The sequence below is a fragment of the Argopecten irradians genome, chromosome 9 (assembly GCF_041381155.1).
Source record: "Argopecten irradians isolate NY chromosome 9, Ai_NY, whole genome shotgun sequence".
NCBI classification, from domain to species: Eukaryota; Metazoa; Mollusca; class Bivalvia; order Pectinida; family Pectinidae; genus Argopecten; species Argopecten irradians.
The window spans coordinates 18,934,365-18,958,481 of record NC_091142.1 but is presented as its reverse complement, the minus strand read 5'-3'; the positions used below and the strand labels follow the sequence as shown (position 1 = coordinate 18,958,481).

General features: G+C 33.1%; 2 protein-coding genes across 3 annotated transcripts; one reads left to right on the top strand and one right to left on the bottom strand.

Annotated features, from left to right (window-relative positions):
* The first annotated feature begins 1,585 nt into the window (after nt 1-1,585).
* Nucleotides 1,586-14,581, top strand: LOC138331708 (chitinase-3-like protein 2). The gene is made up of 8 exons (XM_069279456.1): nt 1,586-2,026; nt 5,115-5,172; nt 6,564-6,991; nt 8,179-8,303; nt 8,584-8,707; nt 9,170-9,358; nt 9,738-9,860; nt 11,782-14,581. Exons 2-8 carry the CDS (start codon nt 5,118-5,120, stop codon nt 12,136-12,138), a joined length of 1,401 nt encoding a protein of 466 aa, XP_069135557.1. The 5' UTR covers nt 1,586-2,026; nt 5,115-5,117; the 3' UTR covers nt 12,139-14,581.
* On the bottom strand, nt 13,960-23,597 carry LOC138331707 (2-(3-amino-3-carboxypropyl)histidine synthase subunit 1-like). Of its 2 annotated transcripts, none has more exons than XM_069279454.1 (12): nt 23,461-23,597; nt 22,506-22,585; nt 22,041-22,110; nt 21,025-21,088; nt 20,410-20,531; nt 19,551-19,705; nt 18,830-18,951; nt 18,344-18,412; nt 17,259-17,415; nt 16,709-16,809; nt 16,075-16,234; nt 13,960-15,254 (listed from the first exon to the last, which is right to left on the bottom strand). In XM_069279454.1, exons 1-12 carry the CDS (start codon nt 23,525-23,527, stop codon nt 14,916-14,918), a joined length of 1,506 nt encoding a protein of 501 aa, XP_069135555.1. In that variant the 5' UTR covers nt 23,528-23,597; the 3' UTR covers nt 13,960-14,915. The 2 variants fall into 2 exon arrangements, with proteins under 2 accessions (XP_069135555.1, XP_069135556.1); XM_069279455.1 differs by having other exon boundaries at nt 16,156-16,234.
* Nucleotides 23,598-24,117: the final 520 nt, after the last annotated feature.

Here is a 24,117-nt window from a genome sequence, read left to right as displayed (position 1 = left end):
TGACAAAAGTGTTTCATTTCACATATTGATGCTTAGTATTTTAATTATCACGAATCTAGTAAATATTTACAGCAAAAAATAGCTCGATTAAAATACTGACGCATGATTTAAGTACAACCAATTTACGTAAAAAAAATGGTAAATTTTTTTGGCTCTACTCAAAGCGGAAAAATGCACATTTCCAAAGTGGCCACCAAATGGATCAAGTTTTAAAATCTCCATATAAAAATATGCTTAGGATAGAAATGTAATTTTTGACAAAATTTGCAACCAGCAATTTGCTGTAGATATTGATAAATTGTATATGAAAATCTCATAACTTCTTTGATTTATGTTGAAAGGAGGCTTCAACGGGACTGAAACCTCAGAAGTGTACATCCTTAATTGTAAAAGTACACTATGAAATCAGCTTTGAACTATAAATTGAATAAATATTAAGAAAAATGGAAACATATGTTGCAAATTGTTTCAAGCTTATAGACGGTTATTTACACAGATCAATTTTCGCAATTTCAAGGAATAAAACAGAGAAAATTATCGTTTAATAAAATGTTTACGATATGACTTTCAGGCAATGTATGAATAAATAACTTCTCAATATTTTCGCGAACCAAATTTTCGCGGTCAGGGCATTGGTCTACAAAAATAGCATGCCTCCGAAAATAACCTTTTATACGGTAATATCCGAAAAAGGAAATGGTCGATACGAAATTAAGAAAATCACTTTTAATCGCAATCTGGTGTTGTTTGCTTTCCTCTCGTATTGTTGGAATGCTAAAACAAACACCGTATAATAAACGTTAGAAACGCCCAGAAGGGGTCCCCGAGAGGAGAAATATTTCTCTTTTATTTTATCTCATTGACTTGATACCGCAGTAAACTAGCCTAAAACAATGTGTAGATATATATATTCGACTGCATAACATAATCCTTTTTGTTCCGTAGTAATGTTTTAATTAGCTTCATATGTTGATGAATCAACGTCCTATTAACAGCCAGAGTCATTTAAGGACGTATCAGGTTTGTTGGTGGAGGAAAGCCGGAGAACCCGGAGAAAAACCACCGACCAGCGGTCAGAACCTGACAACTGCCCCACATAGGATTCGATCTCGCGACCCAGAGGTGGAGGGCATGTGGTTATAAGTCGGTACATCTTAACCACTCGGCCACCGCGGCCCCATCAATAAGAAAATTCAATCATACGATGAAAAGTTTAATAAAATAATAAGTGTTAAAATATGTATACCTAACCTTTTTAGTGAATGCAATAAAATTAATTGTAAAATTCCGTATACCTATCAGAAACCTTTTTAATGAATGCAATAAAATTAATTGCGAAATATTAAGTCTTATAGTTGATTCTAATAGGAAAAGAATTACAGAACACACCTACGATTTATTTCTAAAGTTGTAATCTTATTTAGACAATGAAGAAACTGATAATAATGACAAAAGACTATTTGGAAGATTACACTTAAATGAATTCATCATGAAAAAAATAGTTTATAGTATATAAGTTATATCTTAATACTTCTTTTCAGTGAAATAAATTAATAAATGAATGATATAAATATATATTACGTATAAATTCATCAACCATGAAAAAGCCCTTTTTATTATGCATGACCTCGCCTATTACATAGTTTGCATAATTAAAGAAAGTCCAATAAATCCGTAAGTCTGAGTAGACATGATGACAAACGCTGTAAATAATACTTTGAAACTGTTTAACATTCTCGTTTATAACACAGTCATGTTAAATCAATATATTCAAACTAAAAAATAGCCAGTGTATATGGACGCCCCTTCGAGAGGGCCTCTACCTGTGGGATAACACGTAAATATCATACCTGTATCACTGGTCTACCGTCGGAAGTAGCAAGGCACAGGTGTGTTTGTGTGGGTCGTCTACTGAGTCAGACAGCATTGTTCATATAGACACCTATAGACACATACGGAGGTTAATTAAAGGTATACTGTACACTTATTGTTACACACCTACAGGCAGTGACAACGTTATTAACAGGTAAGTACAATATTTCTTAAGTTTATAATATGACAATTATTATACAAAAGTATAACAATAATATTTTAAGATGTAATACTTTGCTACTCCACAGTCATCGTGTCTTATTACGAGAATCTTAGAATAGAATTAATGAGTAATACAAATTGATGGATATATTCAGTTATGAAATATTGGAAGACTTATTGTCTCCTCTGCACGTAATGTTGATAAAACATCATGTGACGCTCCAGTAATGTTAGTCAATCTTCCGGGTTGCTTCATAAACAGACAATGTAGTTAATTGACATAAAGAAGAATCCTGTAATTTTGTTTAATCTATGCTTGTGATATGACTCAACAGGTAAATCACCAAGTCGTTAAACAATTGTATATCACCTATGATAGCACATCGACACACAACACTTTTTGTTTTTGTTTTTTATCGTTAACATTTCAAGCTTGTATGTGTAATTATTGTTTTATATATATAATTAATACAGAGCAATATAATGATACCCCTGAATATAATGATACCACTGAATATAAAAAGGAGAAATCATATGATTTTGAGAAGACACTTAAAACGTAATTATTCATTTTTATCTACTATTCTTCCTTTTACTCTCTAGGTATAAACGAATTTCTTCTTGATTAATCAAAACGAAAGAATAAATAGTAAAACAGCATTGATTTTTATTTGATGATATAGCTATAATATGACTCTAAATGATCAAAAATTGTTTCCCCGGGGAGTCCGGACTTGTATTGTTATTAGACTGAATTTAGCCCTCGGCTTTGTTTTCTTACTTAATTAAACTATCTTGTAGTGTTTTGATATATGGCATGATACTTTATACCTTTTCTTTATAGAAAGTATGTTTGTTTCATTTTCTCAAAGTGATATTGCGACAGAGATTGATGAATTGCTCATAACAAAACATTCGTCTTGTTTTCTCGTAAAAAAAAGTTTATCTTCTTCGAATTCTGTTCGAAAATAATAACAAAACTATATGGAAAAATTAAATGTACATGTATTTATATCAGTTTAACTCTGTTAATCGATATTTAGGTGTTAGTGTTATTTCGGACTGAAGAAGGCCCTATAGTGGCTGAATATATATTCCATAGAAATGATTTTGATTTTACTTTGAATTTATTTCGGCCTTTTATTTCGGATTATTAATATACTAGCTTTATACCGTTTTTCCTCATGACGATATTTTATCAGATAAGTTACATTACGTCGTTATTATGTGTACCAATAACGGGCAATATTATAATTATTTTGGATTTTTTTTCTCTCTGCCGAAAGGATCATTCATTTATTATAAATTTTATATCTAGTACGAAACAGTTGATTTTTCCGACTGAAAAAACAGTGTTGGTTTTGTCATCAGTACCGTTAGGATATCAATAACGGATAAAGCCTTGACCTAATCGTATAAACGACATGTTTATATATATATATATAAAGTATGATAATACCGAAATACATTACTTACTGTATTGATGAATGTGATCATAAAATTCCTATTGCTACCATAGGTAACTTGGTATCTGATGTGCGCTATAAACCCGTGCACTACAAATAAAGCGAGATAATATAGACACTATGACGGTAAACCAATGATTAACTATTATTTTATACAGTCTATAAATAAATGTTAATCATATGCTATATAGGGTCTTCTAACAAATGATTACAAGTTTTCAAAAGAACACAAAAATACCAAAACCATCAGCTACATGTAACAAGGCCAGGCTCCATCTATATTTGTTGACATTGTGTAATTTCGTAGCTTAAATTCCAAATATGAAAGCATTATATAAGTAAAAGGGAGAATTTATTTAGGTTATTAAAAACTTTGTTTCCAAAAACGGCTTTTTGATATTTACTTTTTCATGATGGAGGAGACACATACTAACTACCACATTTCGACTCTTTTAGCATAACTTTTGAGGTTTTTTTATTTAATTAACTAGTTTAAGTTTATATTAATGTACATCTCAACTTCAGGAAAAATTCTTGACAAAGGAAGTTGCTTGATGAGCTGTGTCTCATATAACCTATTGCTGTAGAGAGATAAACTTGACATGACCGATTTTTTTTTTTCTTCTTCTTTGTTTTATTATCAGTTTGGATCAATATCAGACCATTTGGATATACAGTGTAGTACATACAAATGTATATATATTTTGATAACATGCCGTGATTTTATGGTAGCACGTCCTTATCAGCACTTGAACAGATAACAGCTTAAAACGTCATGTTTTGCTGATAATACTGTTGATAAAGGTTGGTCGGGTATCGGAAAAATACTTGATATATCCTTTCCAAATGCAAATTGAGTTATATAATTTATCATGTACAGTGTATATATCAATTAAACAATCATTACATTTCAAATGAAATAAAGATATAGGAAACTTTAATGATTCTCATTAAAAATTCAAACACTCATTAATATTACAATGTACATATATATGTATTTGAAGTGGATGAGCAAAATTATATCAAAGCAAATTTTACTCTCATTAACCAATATAAACATGTTAAAATTGTTTTCGTACGCGATTTAATTTTTCATAATTTATAGGTGATAAGAGATCTCATCAAATAATTACCTCAAAATATTTCATATACCTGCACAGTAGACCCACAGGTGTCAAAATCGCTAAAATAAAGCGCGGTGAAAAAATTATTCAGCTTGAAAACTCGAAATCAAATCACTGCGGAAATAATTTGGTTCACACAGGAATTAATATCTTTATTTATTATCGTACTGCTATGAAAAAAATCCGAGAATGGTGCGAAAACCCGATGTTTATCATGACGTCACAATAGAGATGTCGACGTTGTATATTGATTTGGAAAAAATAATCCACTGGAAACCCAATGGATTCCTTCGTGTAGATGTATTTTAAATCTATCAAGTAGTCTGAAAAATTAATTGTAAGCATCCGGGTCACTATTTTTTAACTTCATCGCGTAGCGGATTCTCACAAAAGTTAGCAAACAAAATTTCTTTCATACCCCGATGAAGTTAAAAAAAACTGTGACTTCAATGCTTAAGAGAATGTGATTTTGTTGTTTGATGTTCCACAGAGAATGTCTGCCTGGGCTGTGCTCGCTGTTTTTATCTCGACCGTGCTGGGAGTGAAAGGTATGATAACCTCTTATCTACTCACTGTATATCGTATAGCCAATAAACTACGCTGACCTACCTATGTATATAAGTAAAGGTGACTAGCTTGAATCATTTCAGTTCTTCTCATAAACTACACCAATGTATTTATATATACGTATATAAACTATCATCCAGCCTATTTATTAGAGTCCAGCTTGAACACAATTAAGTTCTTTCCATAAACAACACCAATATATTTATATAAAATTATTAGTTTTCCTAAAATTTACCGATCTATTTATTAGAGCCCAGCTTGAATACAATTTAGTTCTTTCCATAAACAACTCCAATTTCTTCTCATAAACTAGTTCTTACCAAGATATCTATATTCAAGTATAGGAGACTAACTTGAATACATTTTATTTTTTCCATAAACTACGTATACCAATGTAACTATATATAAGTATAGGAGACCAACTTGAAAACAATTAGTTTTTCCATAAACTACACCAATAGATTTATATACTCGCATAAGTACCAGCTTTCCAAAAACTACAATGACTTATCAATACATACATATACTTATCTACATTGTATTTGTAGCTAGTGAACCCTCGATTTATTTTAGTCAATAATCAAACCCGTTCTCTGATAATTCCGGCCGGATTGTTGGTTTTCCAGACTAATGACTATTGCGAGTATACATATTTGAGTCCAGCTTCAGTGCATTTTAGTTCTTATGTAAATATTAGAAATCAGCTTGAATGCATTTTAGTTCTTTCCATAAATGGCACTTATCTATATGCATATAAGTGTTAGAGTCCAGCTTTAAAGCATATAATTTCTTTCTTCACCTACCTATAACTACCAATATAAATATATAAAAGTCCTCAGTTTTAATACAATTTCTTAATAAACTCATTGACGAGAATTCTTAGCCCGTTACTAGTATTTACTAGTGTGGATATTATACATTTAAAACATTAATTTAATGATGCACGTTTGTGCAAAAATGCTTAACATTAATAAACTCTATCATTTACATTAACCTATTACGTGACGTATTATGTGTATTGGTATACTATTATAAACATTAATGAACTCTATCATTTACATAAATCTATTACGTGACGTATTATGTGTATTGGTATACTATTATAAACATTAATGAACTCTATCATTTACATTAACCTATTACGTGACGTATTATGTGTATTGGTATACTATTATAAACATTAATGGACTCTATCATTTACATTAACCTATTACGTGACGTATTATGTGTATTGGTATACTATTATAAACATTAATGAACTCTATCATTTACATAAATCTATTACGTGACGTATTATGTGTATTGGTATACTATTCATGAAGGAAACTTTATATTTTATGCAGAACATAAATCTAGTGTTTTTTACTTTCAGGCGGCGAGTTTCGTAGAGTCTGTTACCATACAAATTGGTCAAATCACCAAGGAAACTTCCATGTGTACAATATCAACCCACACCTGTGTACACACGTGATTTATGCATTTGCAACAATAAATGCTCCTGGGAAAACACTTTTCAGAACAGAGGAGGCTGACGATAACTTACAAGCAGGAGCAGACAAAAGTGGAAATTTTTTTGACTTTACAGATTTGAAGACAAAAAATCCTAAACTGAAAACCTTATTATCTGTCGGCGGAGAGACTTTATCTACTATTTTCCCAAATATTGTTGGCGAACGTACAGTGGGAATTTTCGCAGAAAACTGTAAAATTTATCTACGTGATAGAAATTTCGATGGTCTCGATATTGACTGGGAATTTCCAAAAAGTGCTTCAAGGGACGATTTTACAAGATTACTTAAGGTAATACAGGTTAGACAAACGCTATATATTCATAAATTTAGAGAACTATACATATGGTAAAAATATTTTACTAGAATGAGAAACCAAGGATTTGGAATCCGCAAATATTTGCAACACCACACTCAATAATTTTAAAATATTTTAAAAATATTTTTACTTGATAAATATTTTATTCCACCAGCTTGAAAGGGATGTACTTGTATATATGTTTGTCACATCGCAAAAAGGATTTATGTGCATCTTTAAACGCAAGGTTTGGGGCGCCCTGGGGTCATCACCCCGAACAATAATGTAATATTATAATCATATTACTTATTTTTTTACGAAAACGATAATGATTCCAGTGTTATTGTATTATTGCATTCTATGGAGAAAAGTAAAGAGATAAAAGTAAATACATGTTGCTGTTAATTAGGGCTTATATTTATACATCTCCTGATTCCATTACCATTCTCAGTGCTTGAAAATAAGATGATGAATGCTAATTATTACTTGAAACAATCGATGTAAAGACAAAACTTACTAGTTGATAAAACTTATTAATCCCAATGACAATATGCTACATTAGAACATATAGTATCTCTCTGGGATGCGACTTATAAATTGGCATAGGCTTGTGGTTTTCACCTGGATTACCGATGTTCGTCTACCTCCTAAACCTTGTACATCCTTGAATGACATTGATTGTTACAATAGTATGTAAAGCACAAAAAGGAACAAACTATTTATTGGAGTACAGTACTAGATTGATAACTCAAGACGCAAGAAACGTTTACGATCTTATAATGTCTATTAATCGAGTTTACTCAACACTTTTTCGCGTAAGTGTTACTTGTCAAAATATTCCTTTCGTTGGATGAAAGCCATTGAGTAAAAACCGCAAAAGGACATCAATAGGAAATCAGTTAACCAACCATTCGTTTTAGGTTTGGTTTGGTATTATTAGTTTAACGTCCTATTAACCGCTGCCATTTAAGGATGTGGCAGGTGGTGGATAGCCGGATGACAAGGAGGAAAACCACCGACGTACTGTTTGCAATGGGCAACTGTCCCGCATGGGATTCGAACACGCAACCCAGAGGTGGGGGCTTGTAGAAAAATGTCGGAACATCTTAATCATTTGGCTATCGAATAACTTGCATCTTTGTACACTTTCATGATGTTTACTTTTACCGTATTTTCATCAGGTTATGAGGGAAACCTTTGACGCTGAAACCCTGAAGGAAGGACAGTCGTCTTTATTACTGACTATAGCCACAGCCCCTGGAAAAGAAAACATAGACACGTCCTATGATATGGTAGAAATATCAAAGTAAGTTAAAGCGGTTGTTTTTTAAAATGGCGAAGAAAAAATTGTCTGTACCAAGGATCACACGACTTTAATTCGTCCTAATTTTTAATAAAATACCGCAAAATACAAAAATAAGCCAAGAAACGTTTTGTCGGTAATATCAGCTATGTTAATTGCCGAAAGAACGACATAATTCGGACTAAACATAACAAATAATAGGGAGAATAATTATATAATTGATGTCATCAAAAGAGACCAACTCCATCCATAAGAATGTTCATAACATATACTTCTGTTCCAGATACGTCGACTTTTTTAACGTAATGGCGTATGACTATGCCGGAACATGGAGTAGAATAGCAAGTTATGGATCACCTCTCTACTCACGATCGTCAAACCCGCAGTTTAACCAGCAAAATTCACAGGTATGCTCTGAAAGTTCAGCAAGGTGGTCATTAGATTTGGTGTGCTTTGATTGTGTTTCGTTTACCGTCATATAAGCATCCTTGATATAGCATTTCATTACGGATCTTCTCTAGATACACGGTAATTATGCTTGTTATATTGTCGAGTCAAACTTTTCGCAATTTCGTTTTTGTATGAATTAAAATATTGCAATCTGGCAATGATTATGCATCAGATCAACAACTTATATCTTGCCGACTTGATATTCTCGACTGGAAAAAAAACTGTGCGAGTCATGTTTGCAAACATACAAAAAAAGGGGTATTTCTTCTTTGCAAATTACCCTTGTGGATAGGTATTGATTGTGATGTCTTTACTTTGTGAGCTCAAAATACATCGTTTTCTCTGGAAAAGGAGCAGTTATTTTCCAAAGATGACTGATTTTGTGGTTGACTTTGGTAGTAGGTAGTATCTATTTGCAGAATTGGACTATGAATTACTACATAGAAAAAGGAGCGCCAAAGGAAAAGCTGGTAATGGGGATCCGTGGAGCAGGTACTTCTTTTACCTTACAAGACCCCGCCGACCACGACGTGGGAGCGCCTCTTGTCATCGGGGGAGGAAATAAGGGGTCAGTGAGGCAGCTGAAAGGTCATCTGGCTTACTACGAGGTAGTTTACAATATATATAGTACTCTAAGAACAATTAAATGAATGTACAGATAAAAGTTAAAGTAATTAAACAATTCTTGAAGTACGCGGCAGATGCTACTGGTTGACTCAAAGTTTGAGCTTTCGTATTGTTTCTTTTTTATTTACTATGTGATCGAGAGTTATTTTCTCAACAGCTAATTCATACATCTAAAACTATAGATTTCCTATTTTAGTTTCATATTTAGCATCTAAATTAAATCTTCAAAAAATATAGATTGTGAATGTTCAGAAGAAATCTTACATTAAAAGATAAACAGGTAAAAATATCATAAACTTATATAAGCCATTTAAAAGATCAAATTGACACCAAACTTGATAAGACTTGTCTGGATTACAGGTATGCTTCGATATGATTGACAAAAGCGCAACAACAGTATGGGACGATGAACAGAAGAGTAATTACGCCTACCTTGGGGACCAATGGGTCGGGTATGATGACCCCAGGAGTGTCGTGGTAAAGGTGAGACAGTCTGTACTTGGTTATCATAATAATGTTTTATGTTTATTAATTTCCTTTCAAGAACAAACTTAATCCATGTTTCTCTTTTGAAGATGTTATTCATGTGTTTAAATGTCTTCATATTTTGCTCGTGATTCCATTGGCTTACAAATTTTATTTTATTAGTCCATTAAGGGAAAAAATGACGTTGCCATTTGTGACGAAACTTTCATTGGCAAATACGATGGCGTAATGATTTCAGTGGGAAAAATGTGATTCGGAAGAGATTACCTATCGCAGATTGAATAACCTGCAAATTATACATTATTGTATTTTAATGTATTGTCGCATCCTTAATTAGTACTTACGTTTTTGTTAGGAGTAAAGCGTCGATGAATTTCATTAGAACGTAAATAGTTGTTTTTATTCAAGTGATAACACAAGAATCATGTGTTAATATTAAGTAATTTTTCGGTGGTGTGGTGCACAAGAGGGTAGTGATGGGTGTGCTAAGAGAAGCATGCCCATGATGGGTCACCTTGTGAAAGAAGGATCAATTGCATTTATGGTCCTACCCAAATAATATTTAGCTTGTTGAATATTTCGGATTAACTTGTCAATGAATATTTCTTAGTGGAGATATTACACAAAAAGCTGAGTGTACTCTAAATAAACCGCGAAATAGAGAAAATACAGAGTTAAATTTACAGAAGATAGTTTCTCCAAAATCCAAATTGTTTTTGGGCCTCTTTTTCTATGAAATCAATACACCCTTATCTCAGCCGCTCAGAAGCGGCGTTACAATTGACGACTTCACTGTTTCCTTTATGGGTTGATGAAGTAATGTTTGAGTCGATGGAATTGCTCGTTACACTCATATTCCTATGCATAGTATGGCTGGAATTGAGAAAAAGAACCAGCGTTTTGGTCAGGATTCAGAACCAAAAGTCTTGTCCAAAGATACTAAGAGAACGATAATCTCAAATAATTAATTTTTCTTTGTTTTCATACCAAATCTGGCTTTCTGATTGGCCAATATTTTTGTTGCATACCACTATGAAAAAAAATCCGAGAATGGCGCGAAACCCCGACGTTATCGTGACGTCACAATAGAGACATTGACGTTGCGTATTGATTCGGAAAAAAAGAGTCCCTTGAAAAACCACTGTAATGTTACATTTAAACATACTTCATTTTATCAAATAGAGTATAAAATTAATTATAAGTATTGATGTCACTATTTTTTAATTTTATCGGGTTATGAAAAGAAAAATTGTTTGCAAACTTTTGTGAGAATCCGCTACGCGGATTCACACAGTTTGCAAACAATTTTTTTTCATACCCCGATAAAATTAAAAAATAGTAACATCAATGCTTAAATGAAATGCGAGACGGTCCATGAACACACATTTGGATACATGCCACTTGGAGAAAAGATGGGTCAAAAAATGCTACAATTTAGTTGCCTTTCATAATTATTATGCATGTTTTGAATTTCATTGAAATAAAAGAAAAGATGCTGTTCATAATATTCCTTAAAGGTGTCTAAATAACACTGAGTTTGGGACTACTTTTGTACATCTTCAATAAACGAAGCTATTGAAAATCAATAATAGAATTCCGTAGGGCTAGATATTTTTTTGTGACTATTTTTATTTGGAGGCTCTCGCGACCCATTAATGTGGTGAAGATATGGCTATCAATAAATTTATTTTTAGCTAGGTCGCAAAAATGTCGATTCGCTGAAATAAAATTTTCTCGTTTTAGGTAAAAAATCATCGCCAAAATTTTGAGTCACGAAGATAGCATATCATATGATACTTCACTAAAATAACCGGCTTCACGGTACATCACACAGTTGAATCATCCCCATTTAAAACGTAAAGCCTTGTAACATAATCACACAGTTTGTACAAACAATACGACACATTTTACCTTGCAGGTTAATTATGCCGGTAACCTTGGCCTGGGTGGAGTGATGTTTTGGGCCTTCGATTACGATGATTTTAACGGTAACTACTGTAACAATGGAACCTATCCGTTGCTTACAGCGATGAAGAACGCTGCAGTAAAGTTCAACACTCCAGAACCATCGGAAAACACCACAGACCCATCGTCAGGATCTACCACCACCACTACAGAACACACACCTGCACCATCCACAGAACGACCGTCGATTAACGATGGCACTTTTAAACTCTATACGGTGAGAGATGATGCAGTCCTACACGGAGCCTCAAGTTTGTTAATTGCAACCTTGTTAAGTTTTTGTATGGTGTTCTTTTTGTTTCGTCAATGAGTTAAATTGTCAGTATTAATGTTGATTTTATATCTAAATGTTATTTATCAATTTGGGATAAAGTCATATTTGATATTTTAGGGGTTAATATCACTGTCGCATTATCCACCCCTGGACTATGTCATAGTGAAATTGAATGCAGTTTAGGAGGATTCAACTGACCAATTACAGGCCCTGTGCAAATACTTCTTTTGGAAATTACAGAGACCGACGCCCAGCTTCAAATCAATATAATGTACCGTTATTCGATTCCTTTGAGGCACATCAAAGGGCCAAGCTACCCGTGTCTTCTGATTTATTGACGTAGTCCAGAGGTGGATATAACGACAGTGATGCTGACACCTGGAATATCGAGGGTGGAATGAAGTATATGATATATCTCATGTTTGTTTTTACTAGTTCTCAATGTAACATGACAATCATTTCTTTCAAACCTATTTTTAATATATCACACTTCGCATACAGCGGTCTTATTTAATATCATCACAATGATACAGTATAGCCGGTAGTGTTTTGGAATGATATTTTAACAATCTTCGATAACATGAAACATTTTTACCGTGAAAGTTGAATCCGTGAAATAACTAGAACACTGACACGTCAGAAAGGGCCCCGCTATGTGTCTGACGTGCTTAAGTGGAAAAGTAGTATTTTGACAATGAATTCTTCCGTGTTAGCTATATGTTGCTAATAAATAATTAATGTCAACATTAATTGGGAAACCGACGATGGTACATTATTATAATTCTTTGGAAAAAGTCTTCCAAGTATTTAACTTGAATCCTGATTCCAAGCTAACATTACATTAAGAGCATACAATTAACTCAAATAAATTTGACCTTGACCTTTGACTTAGTAACCTTGGCCCATGACCTTACCTTTGGACAGTCAACTCCTTGTTTAATTCTGAACTTTGCATCATAATGTTATAACAAAATGTTTATCAGTTTAGAGCAACAACATTGTGATTTTTTTAAATGTTAAAATCCAAGATGGCCGATTTTTTAATTTAATTTCAGCCTGAAAAATTACCAAGCAGATCTAGGATGGATGGGGAATCATCATGTAAAATATGGGGAAAATACTCCACTCCCTTCCATCATTAATGTGCAAAAGGAAAAAAACGGACAGACGGACGGACGGACAGACAGACGGACGGACGGACAGACAGACGGACGGACAACCTGATTACTATAGGGCACCCGCATCTCGATGCGGGGCCCTAATAAGTAGAAGGGAAATCCTTTTAAATGTTAAGGAAATCGGGAATTTTCTATTTAAGTCAAAAACACAGAATTCGTATATCAAGAAATACCGGGCTATACGGGATGTATTTCTATTACATTATCGCACCAGCTACAGAGTGATATATAGACAAAATAACGTTTTGTTATGGTATGGACAATGGCATAATGTCAAACATTAAGCAATGTGAAGCAAAATTTGTTTAGTTCTTAACGATTTTCAATACATTTGTTTCATTTGAAATTTGTTGAAATATAGATTTTTAATATATGTGATGTATAGTACGTCTATGTTAGTTGCAAATCATCTAATCAAATTTTCATGTTTGCTTGCAAATTACAAGACATGGTAATTATTTCTCTGTGGAACTAAAACTATTTAGCCATTCAAATTGGTGCAGATTATTTATGTTATTCTCCAAAAAAATATTTCATAAGATTGCAATTGATCAAAAGAGAGGAGGTTTGTTTTTATAGATTTTACCTATTTTAATACGGTTGGAATAAACCATGGCTTTCCCTATTGCACACTTCATTTATTGCTCAGTTCTTAAAAATGTGTTGTGTTTTTTTGGGGTTTTTATTTTTTGTCTCGCTCATATGAGCTCAACAAAATCTATGGCCTGAAGATATAATTAAATTGTCTTTGGGTATCATTTTGTCATTACAGAAGGAATATTATTTGATCGATGTATTAAATTAAACTTGGATTTTGAAAACAAAGTGTGGCGATAAATACTACATTGTACTTTTTCAACAAGACAATATAATAGGCCGTCGTTGCAAGATTATGATCACTGATATTTTAGAGTAGATATTCATGGTTTAATGAAGTTTTCCTCATCTGAACCTTTTAAAAAATGTAATCTGTAATTTAAGTTTTAAACTTGTTGCCATCGTATATATTTCTATGAAATATATATAGCTACCGTATTCATTTCTAGTCGAAAATTTTGATATCATTACTTGCTTAATATATTTAATGTACACTATTAAGTAACAATTACTTGATGCCTTGTCTCTAATTCAACAAAGACTAGGTTGCTAGTTTGTCAAAGCAAGGATTTTTACTGGCAGTTTATAGATTTTAAACGTCTGCATGGTAGTAACAAGTCCCATTTGTACAATAAAGTGAAAACATACTTTTATACATTATGTACTAATGTTTTACATAAAATAAAAATGATGAAATACTTTAATAGTGTTGCTTTTCTGATTTGCTTACTTTTTTCTTTTTGGTGATAAGAATACCTGTTTTCTAATAACACAAATTAATCACGGCTCAGAGGAACATTTCATGCAGTAATTAATAATTTCTACTAATTATCAAAGTTAATGACGTTCCCCTGTCAATGCATATATACATGTAGAAAGGTATGAAACGCGAAATTGAGTCACTGAGAAAATAAGTTGATTTACAGAAAGTAGTTACATTCTACAAACAGACATAAAACAAGACAAAAGAAATATTGCATCAAGTTATTTATCACAGTAGAGTATATTGTAATAATTATTTTCATCGCATACTCTTGGTTATGTACCTGCATCACTACATTCTTTGTTACCCAAGTCTGCACCTTGAACATCACTACACGACATGTTTTCAGTCACACTAATGCTTTGTCCTGCACATGCACAAGAAGCAGGAGTTGCCTGCACTTCTTTTTTAAGAGAACCACTAGATGTCTGATCATGAACTTCAGAACCTGCCTGTTTTGTAACCTTGGTAACGGCTTGTTTTGTGGATCTAGGTTTCTGTCTGACAGGACGATGTGCCTCATTATTGACCGTCCATGACCCTAGACTGTCATTTGCATAGAAGTCCATTGGATATGTCGTCTGCCATTTAATAGAATCCATAGCCACGGATAACTGTATGAAAAATATAAACATATCAAAAACTGACCATATTCAAAATAATTTTGAGTTTGTATAAATTTTGGCTCTGACCCCCAGGGTGGGAGGCAATAGGGGCGGGGCCCAATAGGGGCAATAGAGGTAAATCCTTTAAATCACTACCAGTCATAGAGTTCTGTATGGATTGTAACCAGATTTGGCCAAAAACATCCTAGGGGGAAAGGGAACAGAGTTTGTATAAATTTTGGCTCTGACCCCCCAGGGGCAATAGGGGCAGGGCCAGATAGAGAAATAGAGGTGAATCTTTTTTTAAAATTGCTAGTAGTCATAGAGATCTGCATGAATTCTAACCAAATTTGGCCTTATACTTCCTTGGAGGAAGGGTAAAAGAGTATGTTTAAATTTTGGCTCTGACCCCCAGGGGGTAGGAGGGGTGGTGCCCAATAGGGGAATAAGGGGTAAATCCTTTAAATCACATAGAGTTCTGAATGGATTGTAACCAGATTTGGTCAGAAACATCCTTGGGGGAAGGGAAACAGAATATGTATAAATTTTGGCTCTGTCCCCCCTGGGGGCAGGAGGGGCGGGGCCTGATAGGAGAAATAGATGTAAAAATTTTAATTCCTTAAGAAAAGAAGCAATGAACCTGTATTCAGAACTTGGTATTACAAACCAGATGAGCTATACAGGCCCTCTGGTTAAAGGCTAGACCCCAGTCTATAGACAAACAAGGGTAATACATACAGAACCTTCCCTCATGCGGTGTCAGTAATGGCTTGTTAAAGGCTAGACCCCAGTCTATAGATAATCTAGGGTAATATATACAGAACCTTACCTCATAGGGTGTCAGTAATGGTTTTTTAAAGGCTAGACCCCAGTCTATTGACAATCTAGGGTAATATGTACAGAACCTTACCTCATACGGTGTCAGTAATGGCTTGTTAAAGGCTAGACCCCAGTCTATAGACAATCTTGGACAGGCTACTTGTACCCATCTACAACAAACATAGAAGAGTTTAGTTCAGTGTGGCATTTTCAATAAGTTACTTCCCCTTGACATGAGGAATACTGTACAGTGAATTACAAGTATTGTCAGTAAAATCAAAACACAAATTTTGATTGAAATATATACAGGTTGCTAGGTTGTATGTCCAAACTGCTGACCTAATTTGCTGAAATTATATATGTATTGAAATGTGATTCAGTAATACATGTATACTAATGTTCATGTATTTCGAAGACCAATCAAATTTGCAGGGGAAAAAATGACGAAAAACTACACAAGTACAATGGTGCATTTTACAAGATCAAATCGCCGTAAAAATGTTGTTGGGCATGAAAATACAAAATTAAGTTGATGCGAAAAAGTAAGAAATTATTTTTCCTAAACATTTTTTTTTTGCAATTACAACAATTAATAAGAGATGTAACATAATTGTTAAGAAAGGTATGACCAGATAGAAACTTACGCATCAACTCCCTGGAAAAGCTGTAACTTCTGTGGAAATACTTCTGACAATAGCACTAAAATGTTTTCTTTACCTTTCTCTTTTAGTTTCTGAAGGATAGACTGCAAACAAAAAACAAATTTAATTGATAAAGCTGAATTATTCCTACCCCAACAAAGATAGAGGTTTTTAAAACATGATATGACAGAAAAATTACATTGTGTCCAGCTTGTTATGGGAGTACCGGTAAGTTATTGCCTGTTTTCCAACAATGCATGTACATGCATGTTGTACGCAAGTTTGATAAAAATAACAACATATATCTTAGTATTTTTAACCAATCATAGATAAATGTTTTGGCTTGCTACCTTCATTAATTTCATAAGAATTTAAAATTAAGATTGGTGAACTTTATTTCTTCATTAATTTTGATATAATATAAGCTGTAAAATAAAACGTTTAACATATTTGCCAGTGTTAGATATATTAAAACCTTTCCATAATACGAAATATTTTCAACGTATGATTTTGTTGAATCAGAAAAAATTACTAAAGCAGTGGAATCACTTACCTGTAAAATTTTTGGTGATCCTTGACGACCAAGCGTGCCGAGTATTACACCAAACTTTCCAGCGTGTGCCGCCCGAGATATGGCCTGTTTCCTAACATCATGCATCTTCTCTGTTTCGTAGTATTCTCTGGAGAATATCTTACTGTATGGATCATACCTAGAGAAATATATGTCTATCAGTTCAAACGTTCTGATCACAGAACAATAACTTTGCCTCGATCCATTGGGCTGCCAAGCTATCTTTTTACCATAAATTACTATTGGGTCTTCTGTTCATTTCAACTTTGGCTCAAATTACAACCCAGGCCCTGTGATTGGGTCTTCTGTCCATTTCAACTTTGGCTCAAATTACAACCCTATGAGACGATCATCAATAATTCATGAGCATTCATGAGTAATCATGAAATATATATTACAATTTTTAAATTAAACAATTGTATAAAGTAACGGGGAAAATATCCCGACCGGGGCGTGGCCGTGTACAAGTTCTTTATGTTATTACGCTATCTATTAACTTTTAGCAAAATTGAATATATATTTAAAGTTCTGATCTGATTAAATAAAATTATCTCTGAAATTTGCTTTGTTTGTCATGTTTATTTTAAACTAAAATATTGAACTTTTTTGTCTTCGCGGATGAATAATTCTACCTAACGTGAAGCGTCATCATTCGCTGTTCAATTGAGTAAGCTCCTCCCACTTTTGACCGACTTTTATTGAATAATTACGTCACTTTCAAATGACGATTTTATTGCATAAAATATAAATATAAAAGTCGTGTGAGTGTAAATATAGGGATTGGATTTCGTTTTTATGTTAACCATGCTTGTATGGAGCAATTCCTCTAAGAATATATTCAATATGGGGCGCTAATGCGCCCCATAGAATATATTCTTAGAGGAATTGCTCCATACAAGCATGGTTAACATAAAAACGAAATCCAATCCCTATATAAAAAATATTCATTAATGTCAAGAATACCATTTCACAGGAATAGTATATATATATATAATAGGTTTACATTAAGAAATCAAATCAACAATTTTGAGTCAGACATTTTCAGGCATAGGGTCTGGATTATTTACCTGTATGCAGGGACCTCTGGGTTACTGATCATGATACTCTCCAGATGGAATCTACCATCTCCTAGGTAACTGAAAAACGAAATGACATCAATAGGGTGATAAGATCACTTTCATAAGTTTCAATCTTAATTCCCTAATTACTTGTAAAATTTTTGAAATATTTAAGGTGAAGGAGAAATCTAAGGACCAGAGTAAAACCATCAACCTTCTGTCAGCATCACTAACTGTATACATGTATGGAAAATCTAAAGATGTCCTGGAGACTACTGTGTTGAATATCCTTGACAAATGAACAGGTTGGGGATAATACACAGTACATTATTAACTCTGGCACTATACTTACAGGTAAGAAATGACAACTGGTGGTACATTGTAAGTTTTTGAGGTGGTTTTTTTTTTAAAAACGTTCTGGGGGGGAGGGAATGTAAACCCAAGAATTCACCCTGGGGGACAAAGGTTTAAACTGTAATCTGGCACTATACTTACATGAGAGCAGTGACACTTGGTGGTAGTTTGGGGGAGGTACATCCCAGAATTTCCCCGGGGGACAGGGGTTTAGACTGTGGTATAGTGATCTGGTAGTCAGTCTTCAATTCATTACCTACTGACTGAAAAACAATACACTTGATGTTAACTCTCAAAAATTAATCTGATATTACAACAATGCAAAATGCAGGCCTTCATTGACACAATTGTTTCCATGGTAACCATTATCAATCCATGTGATGTGTGAAATATCAGGTATCCATATATTACATCACTTGACTCGACAGTTAGAACAAAATCAATCCAAACACTAATCAAATTAAATATTGGCCATTTTACAAAACCTGTGTATAGTGACTTGGTTACCATGGCAACCAAATCTACACAATTGTAATGGTACTCAACAGTGATGTAAAGTTTCTTTGACATTGGTCCAGAAGCTTACTTTTAATTTTAAGAGTTAGAGTGGGAAGTTATATGTATCTGCATATATGAGGCAAACTGAATGGAACTGACAAGGACCAGGTGAGAAGTTGTGAGTCGGGTAAGTATTGATTGTGACGTCATTATTTTGTAAGTGCACCTCACACTGTTTATGCTCTGAAAAGTATGACATTAACCTCTGAAACACATGATGTAACAATCAATACCTACCCGCATGGGCAGATAATTCTGTAATATACAAAGACAGAATAGCTTAGGTGAAAGATTGTGGTATTACCTGAATAGCTGCCACAAACTGAATGGTGCTGACGAGGGCCAGGTGAGAACCAGGTGAGAAGTTGTGACGGATCGTGTCCAAGAAGTGGGCCGTGTCAATCTTAATGTCGACAAACACGTACAGCATCTGTATCCCTTCAGTTTTGTCGATTGGTACTATATATAGAAACATATATCTGAAAGTTGTATTTCTTGTAATTTCAACCACCACAAACTGTCATAAAACATACAATGTGCGAATATGGATGCTTATATATGATGGTTCAGATCCATAAAAAAATTCAATTTACTACTAACAGAATGGTAAATGTCGCATGAAATAACACACGTTTTGAAAGAATCACCACAGTCAACGTCATGTTTCAAATTTTCGAGTAATATCAGAAAACAGATTGGATCACGTGACCGACATCGGCGATACCCATGTAGATTGGAGCATTCCGAGTTGTATCACGTGGCCAACATTGACAAACCGGTACAGATCGGCGCAGATCGGAACAGTTCAGAGACTTCTAAGCTATTTTAAATGTGTGCACATTAAAAATCAATATTTAAATTTAATTGTTCAAAAACTTTGTGAATATGAACTTTAATAAAATCGGTATAATTATCAAAAGTTTTAAACTTAGAGAGGCAGAGAAAAATATGTAGAAAACTCTAAAAACTTTTTCTATGCCAAAAATACACCAAGTCACAGACCATACAACTTAAAATGCAGTGAGGAAATGGATGTACATTGTGTGGAGTAGGACTTAACCAAACACTCTTAATACTTTCAAATATATGTTATTTTTCTAATAAACAGGTTCACTATTGCACAATAAATTACTAATTCAAAATTCTATATAATCAGTACATACCAAGACAGCTGTGTCCGTAGTGTACCATAAGGTCAGCTCCCAAAGCTCTGGCTGTGAAATCGTCAACACAGCAAGCTCCGTATGTTACATCACCCATGATCAGGGTGTCAGCCTCGGTAAATCTGTGATATAAATATTGTATGAATATACATCTTTCACTGAATCTTCTTGATAAAGAATTTACATACACAGGTACATTATTTAGCTACATGTATGCATATGTACTTGCCAAGGATTTAAAAGTAGTTTGATTTCACTCTTCCAAAAATTGAAGAAACCATCATCACCTAATTGATTGTTTTCATGAACCAGTAATATAATACAGTTTCTTTCCTTAAATATTTGCATAAAATACATTTGCGTTCATTTACATGATGTGTATGTAGCTTTTTAAAGCATTAAACCCACAAAAAGTATTTTATTCATCATATACTTTCAATAACATTTATTTGAATAACACATGTACATGAAAATGCCTTAAATGCCAATGTATCTATTAACAGTTTGCCCCATGAAATCAAGTTCTCATATAAAAAAAAATAATAATTTCTCTCTTTTATAAAATAAATATCCAATAAAATTTATATTTCAAACAACATGTAATAGAGTACCCACTCCTCAATAATGTCTGCTATTGTACAGGCAAACAATAATAATCCCTCAGGAAACTGCAGTGCCACTGTAATATAAACATGCATGCATTAAAATTTACTTAATATGCATAATATTATTTATTTTGTGTGCACATACAATGTCATATTACATATGAAAGTTATCTGCCATTGCATGTATGTTGTATGTATTGATGTCATTATCTATTTACCAAAATTTGTGTTAATTTCTTTTACATATTATGCTAATCTCGTAAAAATTCATTTTCAATGGCATGCTTTTAATTACATTGTAACTTTATTTCGCAGCTAATAAATTTCACGATTTCTGTTTCAAAACATTTTCGCTGAGATTAAATTAACAGATTTAAAATTGCATGGAAATACATGTGAATCTAATTGTTAAAGAATTGTGGAAGATATCAATTTACAGAGTTAAAACTTTTGCTGATTTATCTTGGTCATGATATTTTTCGTGAAAATAGATTGCATGCTAAAGAAAGTTGGTTCACAGTAATCAATACCTTCCCACAAGGGTAGAAAACTTGGTAATGTGCAAATATAGAATATATTTAGAAATTACTACCCATTAGACTCAATGACCATTAGACCCAGAGTTGTACAAATAAATATTAGAATTTCTTAGCTGAATTCTAATACTTGATTATCTCCCCCTGAGTTTGAATGTACTCCTGGATATAATTGGTGTAGAAAGATCACCCCCTCCCCCAAATTACTTTACCATGACAGAGTTGAGTTGGTCAAGTGTTAAGACTGATCACCAAACTTTGTTAGTTGTGGAAAGCAGCTAATTTCTCAGCTGAATTCTAAAACTAGATTATCTCCCCCTAGTTTGTTTAGTCAAACCAATTTTAGTGGTAATTTTACTAATCTAGAGATTGCATAGCAAGTCTAGTATTTAACCAACGATGATAAAGTTTCTGAGGCATATTTAAACCAACATGCTTCCTTTTAATGACAGGCTAACTATGTGTTAATTACTATAAACAAAATATTCACCTCTCCTGGCCTGTGTAGTCCTTATCCTCCAGATAGTCTTATAGATCTCAAAATTGTAGTTATCTGGCAGCTTCAACAGAAATCAAAAGGAAATGCAAATAATGTTTTACATTAAACTTTTATGTTCTACCTTATTTGTTTTCATGTACTATAGAGATCCAAATTTGTTTGTTGCCTTGTACCACTTACATGTAAAGGTATTCAATAATACAGGATTTTCAAGATATCAAAATAATATTACATGAGTTAATACATGTATTAATAGTCAGCCCTTCTGGTGATTGAGGTGTCAAAAAAAATCACCAGAATGTGGTTTTAACTTTAACAACCTTATTTTTGGTATCTCAAAACTGAGGTACATATTGCAATATTGTCTCACTCTGAAAATGGTAAGGAATTTTAATTTCAGAGTAAACAGACAGTAGAAATAGCCTAGCTAGCTACGTCAGTTGTTTTATATTATACCTGCTTGACTGCTTCCTGTAGTTTAACATCATTGAGGATTTCATCAGGAATTTGGTGAGCAGCACGTCTTGGAGCACTTCCTGAAAATAATAATACCATAGGTAAAGTAATCACAAAACATTCAAGTTATGTAAAATATGATTATCTTACTCCATCATCTGAAAAGTTTAGATAAGATTATTACAACTTTTTAATAAAGGTTTTTAATAATCATCATCCATTTCCATTTAACTCCATATTGTTTCAATTATTGGTATGCATGTCATCTTTTAATTACATCTGCAGCACTTGTACCACTGGTACTATCACAGGAGTTTGACATTCTATATATAGTATAATACATAGCATAAACATATAAAAATATATTAAGAATTGATTTATTAATAATTCTAAATAATATATATATATTACTTTTATTTTTTTATTTTGTTAATCAAATGATATACACATGTAGATCTATTCTATTTACAGTAGTTTTGTTTTTAATTCCTGGTAACATGTTATTTCTCAGTTCATAGTCAGATTTAGATGTAAATAATTTACAATGTACAATGTACAGTAATTGTTACATTTACTTTTGACTTTAATGTACATGTACAACATGTAATGTAAACGTGGCATGTAAAATGTATCAACTACATTGTATTAGGCTACAATGTAATGAATACAAACATAATTAACTTATTAAGCCTAGAAGTCAATGACTATGACATCAGTCAGATGGTATAGTATTCTTTCTCGAAGCCATGATCAGCTGCTGACACAACGGTACGTGTATATTGTTACAATGTACATGTTACATACATACTACAAGTCTGAGTGAGTGTCTGTTACATTTGTATTTCGGTATAAACTAATTTCTTATAGTTGTAGTAACTATATTATCTAAACTCAACAATAAGATAACAGCGTGAATGTCTTAAATACTACATTTGGTGTGTTAAATATCACATACCTTTGATAACTTTCCTATTCACTGCAGCTTTAACAACTGTCGGTGTGTTTTCCATGGGCGCAGACATATTGTATTACGGGAGATAACTCGTGTAATTTTGGAACTCTTCTATCCGGAAAATAGATAAAAGTGTCGACGAAAACGGATAGGTCAAATTTCTATATGGCGAGATTCCCTCGTATGCGAGTACTAGGGCACTCGCTTATTTTAGGCTGAGGCAAGTCCGCAAATAGTTTATCGACTACATCAGTCTGGTATTAATACTGGTTGCATTCGATGTCGAATTACACGACACTATGATGTGATGTGATGTATTCAAACACTAAAATTAGACACAAAGCATCAAAGTAAAACAATCATTAAGTAAATAATGTATATATATGATTAAAGTCATATATAGATACACATTAGATTTACGTACAGTATTACGAACAGTTAAATAGCGGATACAATGTACAGTATTTTGGTATTAGCCTATTTTACTGTCTATGCAAATATACCAAATTACTTATTATTTGTGCAATTTTAATTTAGATATTATGGATGAAAAATGAAAATTGTCAAATACGGTGGCCAAGATTTTAAATCCATGTGTTCTATAAATAACATATGAATTACATGTTATATGTAACCTTTCATATATTTTAATTGGCATTG

Bases quoted from the DNA above. Each gene is read 5' to 3' on its own strand.
- LOC138331708 (XM_069279456.1), top strand. From the start codon at position 5,118: ATGTCTGCCTGGGCTGTGCTCGCTGTTTTTATCTCGACCGTGCTGGGA. The intron at 5,173-6,563 runs GTATGATAACCT...TTTTACTTTCAG, and splicing joins GACCGTGCTGGGAGTGAAAG to GCGGCGAGTTTCGTAGAGTC. The intron at 9,359-9,737 runs GTAGTTTACAAT...TCTGGATTACAG, and splicing joins GTCATCTGGCTTACTACGAG to GTATGCTTCGATATGATTGA.
- LOC138331707 (XM_069279454.1), bottom strand. From the start codon at position 23,527: ATGTCTGCGCCCATGGAAAACACACCGACAGTTGTTAAAGCTGCAGTG. The intron at 17,416-18,343 runs GTAAATAATCCA...ATATTTCTCTAG, and splicing joins CCAGAGGTCCCTGCATACAG to GTATGATCCATACAGTAAGA. The intron at 15,255-16,074 runs GTAAGGTTCTGT...TTTTTCATACAG, and splicing joins CATTACTGACACCCTATGAG to TTATCCGTGGCTATGGATTC.